The sequence below is a fragment of the Bombina bombina genome, chromosome 1 (assembly GCF_027579735.1).
Source record: "Bombina bombina isolate aBomBom1 chromosome 1, aBomBom1.pri, whole genome shotgun sequence".
In the NCBI taxonomy this organism is placed as follows: Eukaryota; Metazoa; Chordata; class Amphibia; order Anura; family Bombinatoridae; genus Bombina; species Bombina bombina.
Genome location: NC_069499.1, coordinates 1,375,984,088 through 1,375,997,015, shown reverse-complemented (window position 1 = coordinate 1,375,997,015; position 12,928 = coordinate 1,375,984,088). Strand labels below are relative to the sequence as shown.

General features: G+C 38.2%; 1 protein-coding gene across 11 annotated transcripts in view; it reads right to left on the bottom strand.

Moving 5' to 3' along the window:
* The window catches only part of UBAP2L (ubiquitin associated protein 2 like), a 283,364-nt gene that overhangs the window by 38,631 nt on the left and 231,805 nt on the right, over positions 1-12,928 (bottom strand). For 9 of the 11 annotated variants that reach the window (XM_053704446.1, XM_053704451.1, XM_053704449.1 and 6 more), the window contains one exon: positions 731-798. The exons of the other annotated variants lie outside the window; for them this stretch is intronic. In XM_053704446.1, the coding sequence (XP_053560421.1) occupies positions 731-798 (68 nt within the window). The remainder of the gene's footprint in view (positions 1-730; positions 799-12,928) is intronic. 11 annotated transcript variants of the gene reach the window in all.

Sequence of the window (12,928 nt, the reverse complement as noted above, 5' to 3'; positions counted from 1 at the left end):
ATGTGAAAAACACAGGGAACAATGTTTCATTGTTGACTTACGAAACCTGCCACCTCAGAGCCTTGCATGCACAGACACTTCCTTCCAATTCAGAGTATTTGTAAAAGAGAAGACTTAGTTTATGTCAGCAAGTTAAAGTGATGGCAATTTCAAAAACCATCACTAAAAATAAAGGCAACCTTTATTCATCAGTTGGAAAAAAAAAAAACTGATGAATTGGTACCTTTATTTTGCTGCAGCTTCAGCGCTAACCTAAGTTCCTCTGGCCGCCCATGGCACAGCTCGGTTTTTCAATGAGGTGACGTTTCCACCTCTTTGGCATTATGCAGTAGGTTAGCATGGCAATTGGCTAAGAGGTGGAAACGTCACCTCATTGCGAAAACTGAACAGGGGCGGCCGGAGGCGTTTAGATTAGTGCTGAATACGCGGCAAAATAAAGTACCTATTCATCAGTTTCTTTGTTTTTAAACTGATGAATGAAGGTCTCCTTTATTTTTAGTGATGGTAAGTCCTAGCAATTTTGAAACACTAGCATTTACCTCACTTTAAGTTTTAGTGTTGGGGTATAACCAAAATAGAATAAGTGTAAAAGTGATCAGCATTGCCAATGTATAAGAGTGTTATAGGAGTTTGTACGAAAACTTAGTCATTTCCCTACATAGAACCTCAACAATTTAACTTAATTCTTGCTTAGATCATTCTGACACTGTCTACTGGACTACTCACATACCTGTGTTTTAGAATAGACAGACCCAGAGATATCGGGGACTCCGGTGTTACTTGAGGTGACTGACACACCTGTGGGACGGAACGGATGATAAGTAATGAGGACTCTGAATATTAAGCTCATATTCCAATGTGCATCAGTTAACTTATACTAAAATAGACTAAACAGTCTAGAGCCTGGTTTCTCAACAGCTGGGACACACACATGTATATCTAGATATCTATATAACTAAAACTACAGGGCCCCTCAACACATCTGGCTAAATAAAATTAATCAGTCCTCAAGGTCACTTGGTTTAAGAATAACTGGTCTAGACTAATACTGATCATAAAACATGCATCTCACAAATGCATCTGTGCTTCCCAACATTATATTGGTGTACGAAATGGCAATAGGTGGTTTTAAAAAGGGAAGAAGTAGCAAAATAATTCATATGACCACAACACTAAAGTGAAAATTACTTTCAAATATACCTCCATTATCACATTTTGCAGTCTTTTTATAGGCACACTTTCTGGGTCATCAGCTCCTACTGACCATGTGCACGCGTTCACAATGTAATACGTATACCAGTCTGTTATTGATTGAGGTTTTAAAACCCCACTTTTATCAGCAGGGACAATAAATACCCCTCCTCTTCCTGACATTCCATTATTATATAAAATCAGTAAATAAAGGAAGTATGCTATTAAGGGAAATGATGGTAAGATTTCAATTTTAATTTATCTTGGCTCACCCTAGTAAACACTACTCACAAAACTCAAATGTGGCATCTACTAAATGACAGATATCCAATATAGCTTAAAAACAATTTCACCCTAGCAAAGGCATGGCAAAATTGTTTGTCCACAAGATCCTCATTAGAAATGATAAAGGGACAGTCTAGTCAAAATTAAACTTTAAAGGAATACTGAACCCAATTTTTTTTCTTTCATGATTCAGATACAGCATGCAATTTTAAGCAACTTTCTAATTTACTTTTGTTATTCATTTTTATTCGTTCTCCTGGTATCTTTATTTGAAAAAGCAGGAATGTAAGCTTACAAGCTGGCCCATCTTTGGTTCAGCACCTGTGTACAGCTTGCTGATTGGTGGCTAAATGTACCCACCAATCAGCAAGCTCTATCCAGGGTGTTGAGCCAAGAACAAAGAAAAAATGAAAATAGAAGTAAATTAGAAAGTTGCTTAAAATTTCAATCTATCTGAATCATGAAAGAATAAATTTGGGTTCAGTATCCCTTTAATGACTCAGATAGGGCATGCAATTTTAAACAACTTTCATATTAATTTTATAATCAAATTTGCTTTGTTCTCTTGGTATTCTTTGTTGAAAGCTAAAACCTAGGTAGGCTCATATGCTAAATTTGAAGGTCACCTCTTATCTCAGTGAAAGTTTTTCACACCTAGACAGCGCTAGTTCATGTGTGCATATAGATAACACTGCTTACTCCTGTGGATTTATTTATGAGTCAGCACTGATTTACTAAAATGCAAGTCTGTCAAAAAAAACTGAAATAATGGGCAGCCTACAGAGGCTTAGGTACAAGGTAATCACAGAAGTAAAAAGTATATTAATCTAACCATGTTAGTTATGTGAAAAAGGGGGATGGGTAAGAAATGGATTATATTTTTAAACAAAAATTCTGTAGTACATTGGCCCTTTAATACATATACTTTACAGATGATGCACTAGAAACTTTGATGTTTGTGAAAAAGTGTGAATGGCAAACACAAATTAGAAGTAACTGCTTCCCATGGAAAAGCTGAGAAAATTAGGTAAATCTAGCTGTGAGATATTAAAGTATGCATCTTTAGATTGATGGTTACCAAATAAGCCCATGCTAATTAGTGTAAACAGGAGCTCCAGCTCATATTTGTGGCCTCTAGGAGTCTAGGGAATCAAAATGGTGAGAATGGAACCCCACAATCCACTGTAAAGTGGAACTTTCAAAACATCCGTGAAGGATCATCTGTGACTATTTAGTATGTGACAAGTGATTTGTTGTTATATGGATAAACAAACAAAGTCATGTCAAAAAAACTTCAAACCCTAAATGCTTGCTTTGTTGTTATAGCCATCTTAAATGTTATATATCCAATTTCTGGCTACATCTAATAAATATACAACTAAAGACATTAAAACCCAAAACATTTCTTTCATGATTCTGATTTTTAAATAACTTTCCAGTTTACTTCTATTATCTAATTTGCTTAATTCTCTTTTTATGCTTTTTTGAAGAAGCAGCAATGCATTACTTGAAGCTAAACACATTGGGTGAGCCAATAAGATGAGGCATATATTAGGAGTAGACTGATTATCTGAGTGGCCGATTATTAGGGCCGATATTCAGAATTTCTTAAATAAATTGGTATCGGTCAGAAACCTACCGATATTGAGCAAATCAAAAGTAATTTAGCTCTGTGTACTTCGGGGAAACTATGTAGTTTTAAGTGACACAAATCATGTGTTTGTTAGTGCAAGTCCATCTACAGGCCGGCTATTGGGGGTATGGTAATTGGTAACTGAGCTCATAGGAACACCTGGGCTTGGATTCTGTATTTCATATGTAGTGATGCACTACATCATGATTTTGCAGCCCGATAGCACATATAAGCTGGACATAGCATCTAATAATAAATAGCACTGATAAGAGTCCAAGCCCAGGTGTTCCTGGGAGCTCAGTTACCAACTACCATACCCCCAATGGCAGGCCTGTAGATGGACTTGCATATGATTTGTGAAATGGAAAATGTGATCTTTAAGTGGCACTTAAAACTACATTGTTACCCTAAGGTACATAGAGCTAAATTACATTTGCTCATAGGGGTCAGCAATACATAAAATCTATCTGCTTGCTAATTGCTGTCAGAAATAGAACATTATTTGTTGCATTCTGATAACTTTTACACATTTGCTAAACATTTCACTAAAGCTGCTTTCTGCACTATAATGTTCTACTTAACTGGGAGTATTGAAGAAATTGTGTAGTTTCTAGCTTTGCAGTAGTGACTTAAATTCAATTTTATATCAGTGTGCAGTTTAAAAAGGTATTTGTCATTTTTCTATGTTTTGGGAAGCTTTTTAATAAGTTAATGTTGAAGCACTTTATTTTTCCCAGTTGTTTACTTTTAATGTTTAAAGTTTTAATATGTTTAGTTTATACCAGATTTGTGTAGAAATTGTGTTGATTTTTCAAAACTTTAAATGTATAGAATATCGGACCCTGTTATCCGTTATCGGCCTGAAAGGCGCCAAATAATCGGTACCGGTCCTGAAAAAACTTCCTAATTGCAAGCCTACCTAGGTATCCTGTTCAACAAAGTATATTAAGGGAACAAACAAATTAAATAGAAGTAATTGGAAAGTCGCACGTTATCTGAATCACATAGAAAAAATGAAGTATATCCAAAAAATGCAGCAGCACCACTTCTTATCATCCAAGAAATGTGAACATGACTAAGAGTTGATTACCCGAAACGTTGTTCTATATCTTACCTGCTCCCATTATGTGACAATAAAGAAACTTTCTTGGATGATAAGAAGTGGTGCTGCTGCATTTTTTTTGGATATATTTGATGTTATTTGGATCTTTGCATTGATCCTGTGTCAGCTTGCACACACCTTGGGTTTGAGTGCTGGATATTGACTGTGCTTTATAGAAAAAATGAAGCTCATCGTACCACGTAACGTATATATACGTCGGAGCTGCAGAAAGCTCCAGCTTTACAGACGAGAGCTGGAGTTCCTGAGCTCCAGGCATCTGTCTGCATATGGAAATGGAGCGCGATTGGTGCTCTGTTTCTATATGGAGGAAGATGCCAGATTGTTAGATCGTGACACTGTGTTTGTCACTGTCATTATCTGCTGGTGCCAGCGGGAGGTGGGTGGGCGACCCAGCAGCGGAGGGGGCTGGGAGGGAGAGCTACCCTACAGAAAAAATGTGGGGTGGGGGCCCAAGCTAATGATCACCGGTGGGGGACCACTACACTACAGAAAAATAAAAAATATAGGTATCTATAGGTACTAGCAGACAACTGCCAGTACTACAGATGGCCACCATTAGTGGGAGGGTTAAAAAACAACAACCTTAAATTACATACTGGGCAGACCAGTAGGAGGGTTATCTCTACACTACAGCTAAAAACATAATTTATGTAAGAACTTACCTGATAAATTCATTTCTTTCATAGTGGCAAGAGTCCATGAGCTAGTGATGTATGGGATATACATTCCTACCAAGAGGGGGCAAAGTTTCACAAACCTCAAAATGCCTATAAATACACCTCCCACCACACATACTTCAGTTTTAACGTATAGCCAAGTAGTGAGGTGTAAAAAGGAATAAAAAAAGCATACAAAGAGAGGCACTGGAAAAAAATAATATGCTTTTATAAAAAAAAAAAAAAAAAAACAACCACCAAAAAATAAGGTGGGTGTCATGGACTCTTGCCACTATGAAAGAAATGAATTGGGTAAATTCTTATATAAATTATGTTTTCTTTCATGTAAGTGGCAAGAGTCCATGAGCTAGTGACGTATGAGATACAATACCCAAGATGTGGAGTCACTAGAGAGGAGGGAGGGATAAAATAAAAACAGCTACTTCCGCAGAAAAAAATAAATCCAAATAATTAAGTTTTCTTAAATTCAAAAAACTCAAATCATAGGTAAAAAGAATCAGACAGCTGCCTGAAGAACTTTTCTATCAAAGACTGCTTCTGAAGAAGCAAACACATCAAAATGGTAAAATTTAGTAAATGTATGCAAAGAAGACCAAGTTGCTGCTTTGCAAATCTGATCAACTGAAGCTCCATTCTTGAAAGCCCAAGAAGTGGCAACTGATCTGGTAGAATGAGCTGTAATACTCTGAGGCGGAGACTGCCCCGCCTCCAAATAAGCCTTGTGAATCAAAAGTTTCAACCAAGATGCCAAAGAAGTGGCAGAGGATTTCTGACCTTTCCTGGAACCAGAAAAAAATAACAAATAGACTAGAAGTCTTTCTGAAATCCTTAGTAGCTTCAACATAGTATTTCAAAGCTCTTACCACATCCAAAGAATGTAGAGATCTCTCAAGAGAATTCTTAGAATTAGGACACAAGGAATGAACAACAATTTCCCTACTAATGTTAGAATTCACAACTTTAGGCAAAAATTTAAACAAAGTCTGTAAAACCGCTTTATCTTGATGAAATATCAGATAAGGAGACTCACAAGAGAGTCGACAACTCAAACTCTTCTAGCAGAAGAGATAGCCAAAAGAAATAACACTTTCCAAGAAAGTAGTTTAATATCCAAAGAATGCATAGGATCAAAGGGAGGAGCCTGTAAAATCCTTAAAAGCAAATTAAGACTCCAAGGAGGAGAAATAGACTTCATAACAGCTTTGATACGAACCAAAGCCTGAACAAAACAGTGAATATCAGGAAGTTTAGCAATCTTTCTATGAAATAAGACAGAAAGAGCAGAGGTGTTCCCTTATCCAAACCATCCTGAAGAAATTGTAAAATCAGAGGAATCTAAAAGATTGCCAAGAAAAATGATGAGAGGAGCATCATGAAATATAGGTTTTCCAAACCCGATAATAAATTTTCCTCGAAAAAAAAGACTTACGAGCCTGTAACAGTGTCAATAACTGAGCCAGAGAAACCTCTATGACTAAGAACTAAGTGTTCAAATTTCCATACCTTCAAATTTAAAGAATTGAGATCCTGATGGAAAAATGGCCCTCGAGACAGAATGTCTGGCCTTAAAGGAAGTGGCCAAGGCTGGCAACTGGACATCCGGACAAGATCCGCATACCAGAACCTGTGAGGCCATGCAGGTGCTATCAGAAACACATGAGATTATTCCATTATGATCTTGGAAATCACCCTTGGGAGGACTAGAGGTGGAAAAATGTAAGCAGGTTGGTAAAACCAAGGAACTGCTAAAGCATCGACCATCTCTGCCTGAGGATCCTTGGATCTGGAAAGATATCTGGGAAGTTTCTTGTTCAAACAAGAAGCCATCAGATCTAATTCTGGAAGACCCCACATCTGTACAATCTGATGAAACGCATCTGATGACTGAGATAACCCGCTTCCCAATTGTCTACACCTGGTATGAATTGCAGTAATTAGACCAGAGTTGGACTCCGCCCAAGGAAGTATCAGAGATACTTCCTTCATTGCTAAAGAACTGTGAGTCCCTCCCTGATGATTGACATATGCCACTGTTGTGATATTGTCTGTCTGAAAACGAATGAAAAGGTCTCTCCTTAATAGAGGCCAAGCCTGAAGAGCTCTGAAGATAGCACGGAGTTGTAAAATATTGATTGGTAACCTCGTCTCTTGAGGTTTCCAAACCCCTTGTGCTGTCAGAGACCCCCAAACAGCTCCCCAACCTATAACACTTGCATCTGTTGAGATCACAGTCCAGGAAGGATGAACAAGAGAGGCCCTTTGAATAATCCGATGATGGTCCAACCACCAAGACAGAGAGAGTTGAATGTTGGGATTTAAGTATATCAATTGTGATATCAGAGTATAATCCCTGCACCATTGATTCAGCATGCAAAGCTGCAGAGGTCTCATGAAAATGAGCAAAGGGGATCGCGTCCGATGCTGCAGTCATAAAACATAAAACTTCAATGCACATAGCCACTGAAGGGAATGATCGAGACTGAAGGTTTTAGACAAGCGAAAACCAATTCCATTTGCCTCTTGTCCGTTAGATTCAGTGTCCATGACTCTGTCTTTATCTGGAAACCTAAAAAGGTGACCTTTGTTTGAGGAATCAAGAAACTCTTTTGTAAATTGATCCTCCAACCATGCCTTTGAAGAAACCACACTAGTTGTTACGTGTGAGATTCTGCTAAATTAAAAGACTGAGCTAGTACCAATATATCGTCCAAATAAGGAAACACCGCAATACCCTGCTCTCTGATTACAGATAGAAGGGCACCGAGAACCTTCTTGGAGCTGTCGCTAGGCCAAATGGAAGAGCGACAAACTGGTAATGCTTGTCTAGAAAAGAGAATATGTGATAGTGGTCTGGATGAATTGGAATATGAAGATAAGCATCCTGTAAGTCTATTGTGGACATAAAAACATAATTTATGTAAGAACTTACCTGATAAATTCATTTCTTTCATATTAGCAAGAGTCCATGAGCTAGTGACGTATGGGATATACATTCCTACCAGGAGGGGCAAAGTTTCCCAAACCTCAAAATGCCTATAAATACACCCCTCACCACACCCACAAATCAGTTTAACAAATAGCCAAGAAGTGGGGTGATAAGAAAAAAGTGCGAAAGCATAAAAAAATAAGGAATTGGAATAATTGTGCATTATACAAAAAAATCATAACCACCACAAAAAAGGGTGGGCCTCATGGACTCTTGCTAATATGAAAGAAATGAATTTATCAGGTAAGTTCTTACATAAATTATGTTTTCTTTCATGTAATTAGTAAGAGTCCATGAGCTAGTGACGTATGGGATAATGACTACCCAAGATGTGGATCTTTCCACGCAAGAGTCACTAGAGAGGGAGGGATAAAATAAAGACAGCCAATTCCTGCTGAAAATAATCCACACCCAAAATAAAGTTTAAATGAAAACATAAGCAGAAGATTCAAACTGAAACAGCTGCCTGAAGTACTTTTCTACCAAAAACTGCTTCAGAAGGAGAAAACACATCAAAATGGTAGAATTTAGTAAAAGTATGCAAAGAAGACCAAGTTGCTGCTTTGCAAATCTGATCAACCGAAGCTTCATTCCTAAATGCCCAGGAAGTAGAGACTGACCTAGTAGAATGAGCTGTAATCCTCTGAGGCGGAGTTTTACCCGACTCAACATAGGCATGATGAATTAAAGATTTCAACCAAGATGCCAAAGAAATGGCAGAAGCTTTCTGGCCTTTTCTAGAACCGGAAAAGATAACAAATAGACTAGAAGTCTTTCGGAAATTCTTAGTAGCTTCAACATAATATTTCAAAGCTCTAACAACATCCAAAGAATGCAATGATTTCTCCTTAGAATTCTTAGGATTAGGGCATAATGAAGGAACTACAATTTCTCTACTAATGTTGTTGGAATTCACAACCTTAGGTAAAAATTCAAAAGAAGTTCGCAACACTGCCTTATCCTGATGAAAAATCAGAAAAGGAGACTCACAAGAAAGAGCAGACAATTCAGAGACTCTTCTGGCAGAAGAGATGGCCAAAAGGAACAAAACTTTCCAAGAAAGTAATTTAATGTCCAATGAATGCATAGGTTCAAACGGAGGAGCTTGAAGAGCCCCCAGAACCAAATTCAAACTCCAAGGAGGAGAAATTGAATTGGTTTATACGAACCAAGGCTTGTACAAAACAATGAATATCAGGAAGATTAGCAATCTTTCTGTGAAAAAGAACAGAAAGAGCAGAGATTTGACCTTTCAAGGAACTTGCGGACAAACCTTTATCTAAACCATCCTGAAGAAACTGTAAAATTCTCGGAATTCTAAAAGAATGCCAGGAAAAATGATGAGAAAGACACCAAGAAATATAAGTCTTCCAGACTCTATAATATATCTCTCTAGATACAGATTTACGAGCCTGTAACATAGTATTAATCACAGAGTCAGAGAAACCTCTTTGACCAAGAATCAAGCGTTCAATCACCATACCTTTAAATTTAAGGATTTGAGATCCTGATGGAAAAAAGGACCTTGCGACAGAAGGTCTGGTCTTAACGGAAGAGTCCACGGTTGGCAAGAGGCCATCCGGACAAGATCCGCATACCAAAACCTGTGAGGCCATGCTGGAGCTACCAGCAGAACAAACGAGCATTCCTTCAGAATCTTGGAGATTACTCTTGGAAGAAGAACTAGAGGCGGAAAGATATAGGCAGGATGATACTTCCAAGGAAGTGATAATGCATCCACTGCCTCCGCCTGAGGATCCCGGGATCTGGACAGATACCTGGGAAGTTTCTTGTTTAGATGAGAAGCCATCAGATCTTTTTCTGGAAGTTCCCACATTTGAACAATCTGAAGAAATACCTCTGGGTGAAGAGACCATTCGCCCGGATGCAACGTTTGGCGACTGAGATAATCCGCTTCCCAATTGTCTATTCCTGGAATATGAACTGCAGAGATTAGACAGGAGCTGGATTCCGCCCTAACCAGAATTCGAGATACTTCTTTCATAGCCAGAGGACTGTGAGTCCCTCCTTGATGATTGATGTATGCCACAGTTGTGACATTGTCTGTCTGAAAACAAATGAACGATTCTCTCTTCAGAAGAGGCCAAGACTGAAGAGCTCTGAAAATTGCACGGCGTTCCAAAATATTGATCGGTAATCTCACCTCCTGAGATTCCCAAACCCCTTGTGCTGTCAGAGACCCCCACACAGCTCCCCAACCTGTAAGACTTGCATCTGTTGAAATTACAGTCCAGGTCGGAAGAACAAAAGAAGCCCCCTGAACTAAACGATGGTGATCTGTCCACCACGTCAGAGAGTGTCGTACAATCGGTTTTAAAGATATTAATTGAGATATCTTTGTGTAATCCCTGCACCATTGGTTCAGCATACAGAGCTGAAGAGGTCGCATGTGAAAACGAGCAAAGGGGATCGCGTCCGATGCAGCAGTCATAAGACCTAGAATTTCCATGCATAAGGCTACCGAAGGGAATGATTGTGACTGAAGGTTTCGACAAGCTGAAATCAATTTTAGACGTCTCTTGTCTGTCAAAGACAGAGTCATGGACACTGAATCTATCTGGAAACCCAAAAAGGTTACCCTTGTCTGAGGAATCAATTAACTTTTTAGTGAATTGATCCTCCAACCATGATTTTGAAGAAACAACAAAAGTCGATTCGTTTGAAATTCTGCTAAATGTGAAGACTGAGCAAGTACCAAGATATCGTCCAAATAAGGAAATACCACAATACCCTGTTCTCTGATTACAGATAGAAGGGCACCGAGAACCTTTGTAAAAATTCTTGGAGCTGTTGCTAGGCCAAACGGCAGAGCCACAAACTGGTAATGCTTGTCTAGGAAAGAGAATCTCAGAAACTGATAGTGAGCTGGATGAATCGGAATATGCAGATATGCATCCTGTAAATCTATTGTAGACATATAATGCCCTTGCTGAACAAAAGGCAGGATAGTCCTTACAGTTACCATTTTGAATGTTGGTATCCTTACATAACGATTCAATATTTTTAGATCCAGAACTGGTCTGAAGGAATTCTTCTTTGGTACAATGAAGAGATTCGAATAAAACCCCAGCCCCTGTTCCAGAACTGGAACTGGCATAATTACTCCAGCCAACTCTAGATCTGAAACACATTTCAGAAATGCTTGAGCTTTCGCTGGGTTTACTGGGACACGGGAAAGAAAGAATCTCTTTGCAGGAGGTCTTATCTTGAAACCAATTCTGTACCCTTCTGAAATAATCTTCTGAATCCAAAGATTGTGAACAGAATTGATCCAAATTTCTTTGAAAAAACGTAATCTGCCCCCTACCAGCTGAGCTGGAATGAGGGCCGCACCTTCATGTGGACTTAGAAGCTGGCTTTGCTTTTCTAGAAGGCTTGGATTTATTCCAGACTGGAGATGGTTTCCAAACTGAAACTGCTCCTGAGGATGAAGGATCAGGCTTTTGTTCTTTGTTGAAACCAAAGGAACGAAAACGATTATTAGCCCTGTTTTTACCCTTAGATTTTTTATCCTGTGGTAAAAAAGTTCCTTTCCCACCAGTAACAGTTGAGATAATAGAATCCAACTGAGAACCAAATAATTTATTACCCTGGAAAGAAAGGGAAAGTAGAGTCGATTTAGAAGACATATCAGCATTCCAAGTTTTAAGCCATAAAGCTCTTCTAGCTAAAATAGCTAGAGACATAAACCTGACATCAACTCTGATAATATCAAAAATGGCATCACAGATAAAATTATTAGCATGTTGAAGAAGAATAATAATGTTATGAGAATCATGATCTGTTACTTGTTGCGCTAAAGTTTCCAACCAAAAAGTTGAAGCTGCAGCAACATCCGCCAAAGATATAGCAGGTCTAAGAAGATTACCTGAACACAAATAAGCTTTTCTTAGAAAGGATTCAATTTTCCTATCTAAAGGATCCTTAAAGGAAGTACCATCTGCCATAGGAATAGTAGTACGTTTAGCAAGGGTAGAGATAGCCCCATCAACTTTAGGGATTTTGTCCCAAAACTCTAATCTGTCAGACAGCACAGGATATAATTGCTTAAAACGTTTAGAAGGAGTAAATGAATTACCCAATTTATTCCATTCCCTGGAAATTACTTCAGAAATAGCACCAGGAACAGGAAAAACTTCTGGAATAACTACAGGAGATTTAAAGACCTTGTCTAAACGTTTAGATTTAGTATCAAGAGGACCAGAATCCTCAATTTCTAATGCAATTAGGACTTCTTTAAGTAAAGAACGAATAAATTCCATTTTAAATAATAATAGAAGATTTATCAGCATCAACCTCTGAAACAGAATCCTCTGAACCAGAAGAATCATTAGAATCAGAATGATGATGTTCATTTAAAAATTCATCTGGATAAAGAGAAGTTTTAAAAGACTTTTTATGTTTACTAGAAGGAGGAATAACAGACATAGCCTTCTTAATAGATTCAGAAACAAAATCTCATATGTTATCAGGAACACTCTGAACATTAGATGTTGATGGAACTGCAACAGGTAATGGTATTTTACTAAAGGAAATATTTTCTGCATTAACAAGTTTGTCATGACATTTAATACAAACAACAGCTGGAGGAACAGCTACCAAAAGTTTACAGCAGATACACTTAGCTTTGGTAGTTCCAGCACCAGGCAGCGATTTTCCTGAAGTATCTTCTGGCTCAGATGCAACATGAGACATCTTGCAATATGTAAGAGAAAAAACAACATATAAAGCAAAATTGATCAAATTCCTTAAATGACAGTTTCAGGAATGGGAAAAAATGCCAAAGAACAAGCTTCTAGCAACCAGAAGCAATGAAAAATGAGACTTAAATAATGTGGAGACAAAAGCGACGCCCATATTTTTTTAGCGCCAAATAAGACGCCCACATTATTTGGTGCCTAAATGCTTTTGGCGCCAAAAATGACGCCACATCCGGACCGCCGACATTTTTGGCGCAAAAGAACGTTAAAATTTGACGCAACTTCCGGCGACACGTATGACGCCGGAAACAG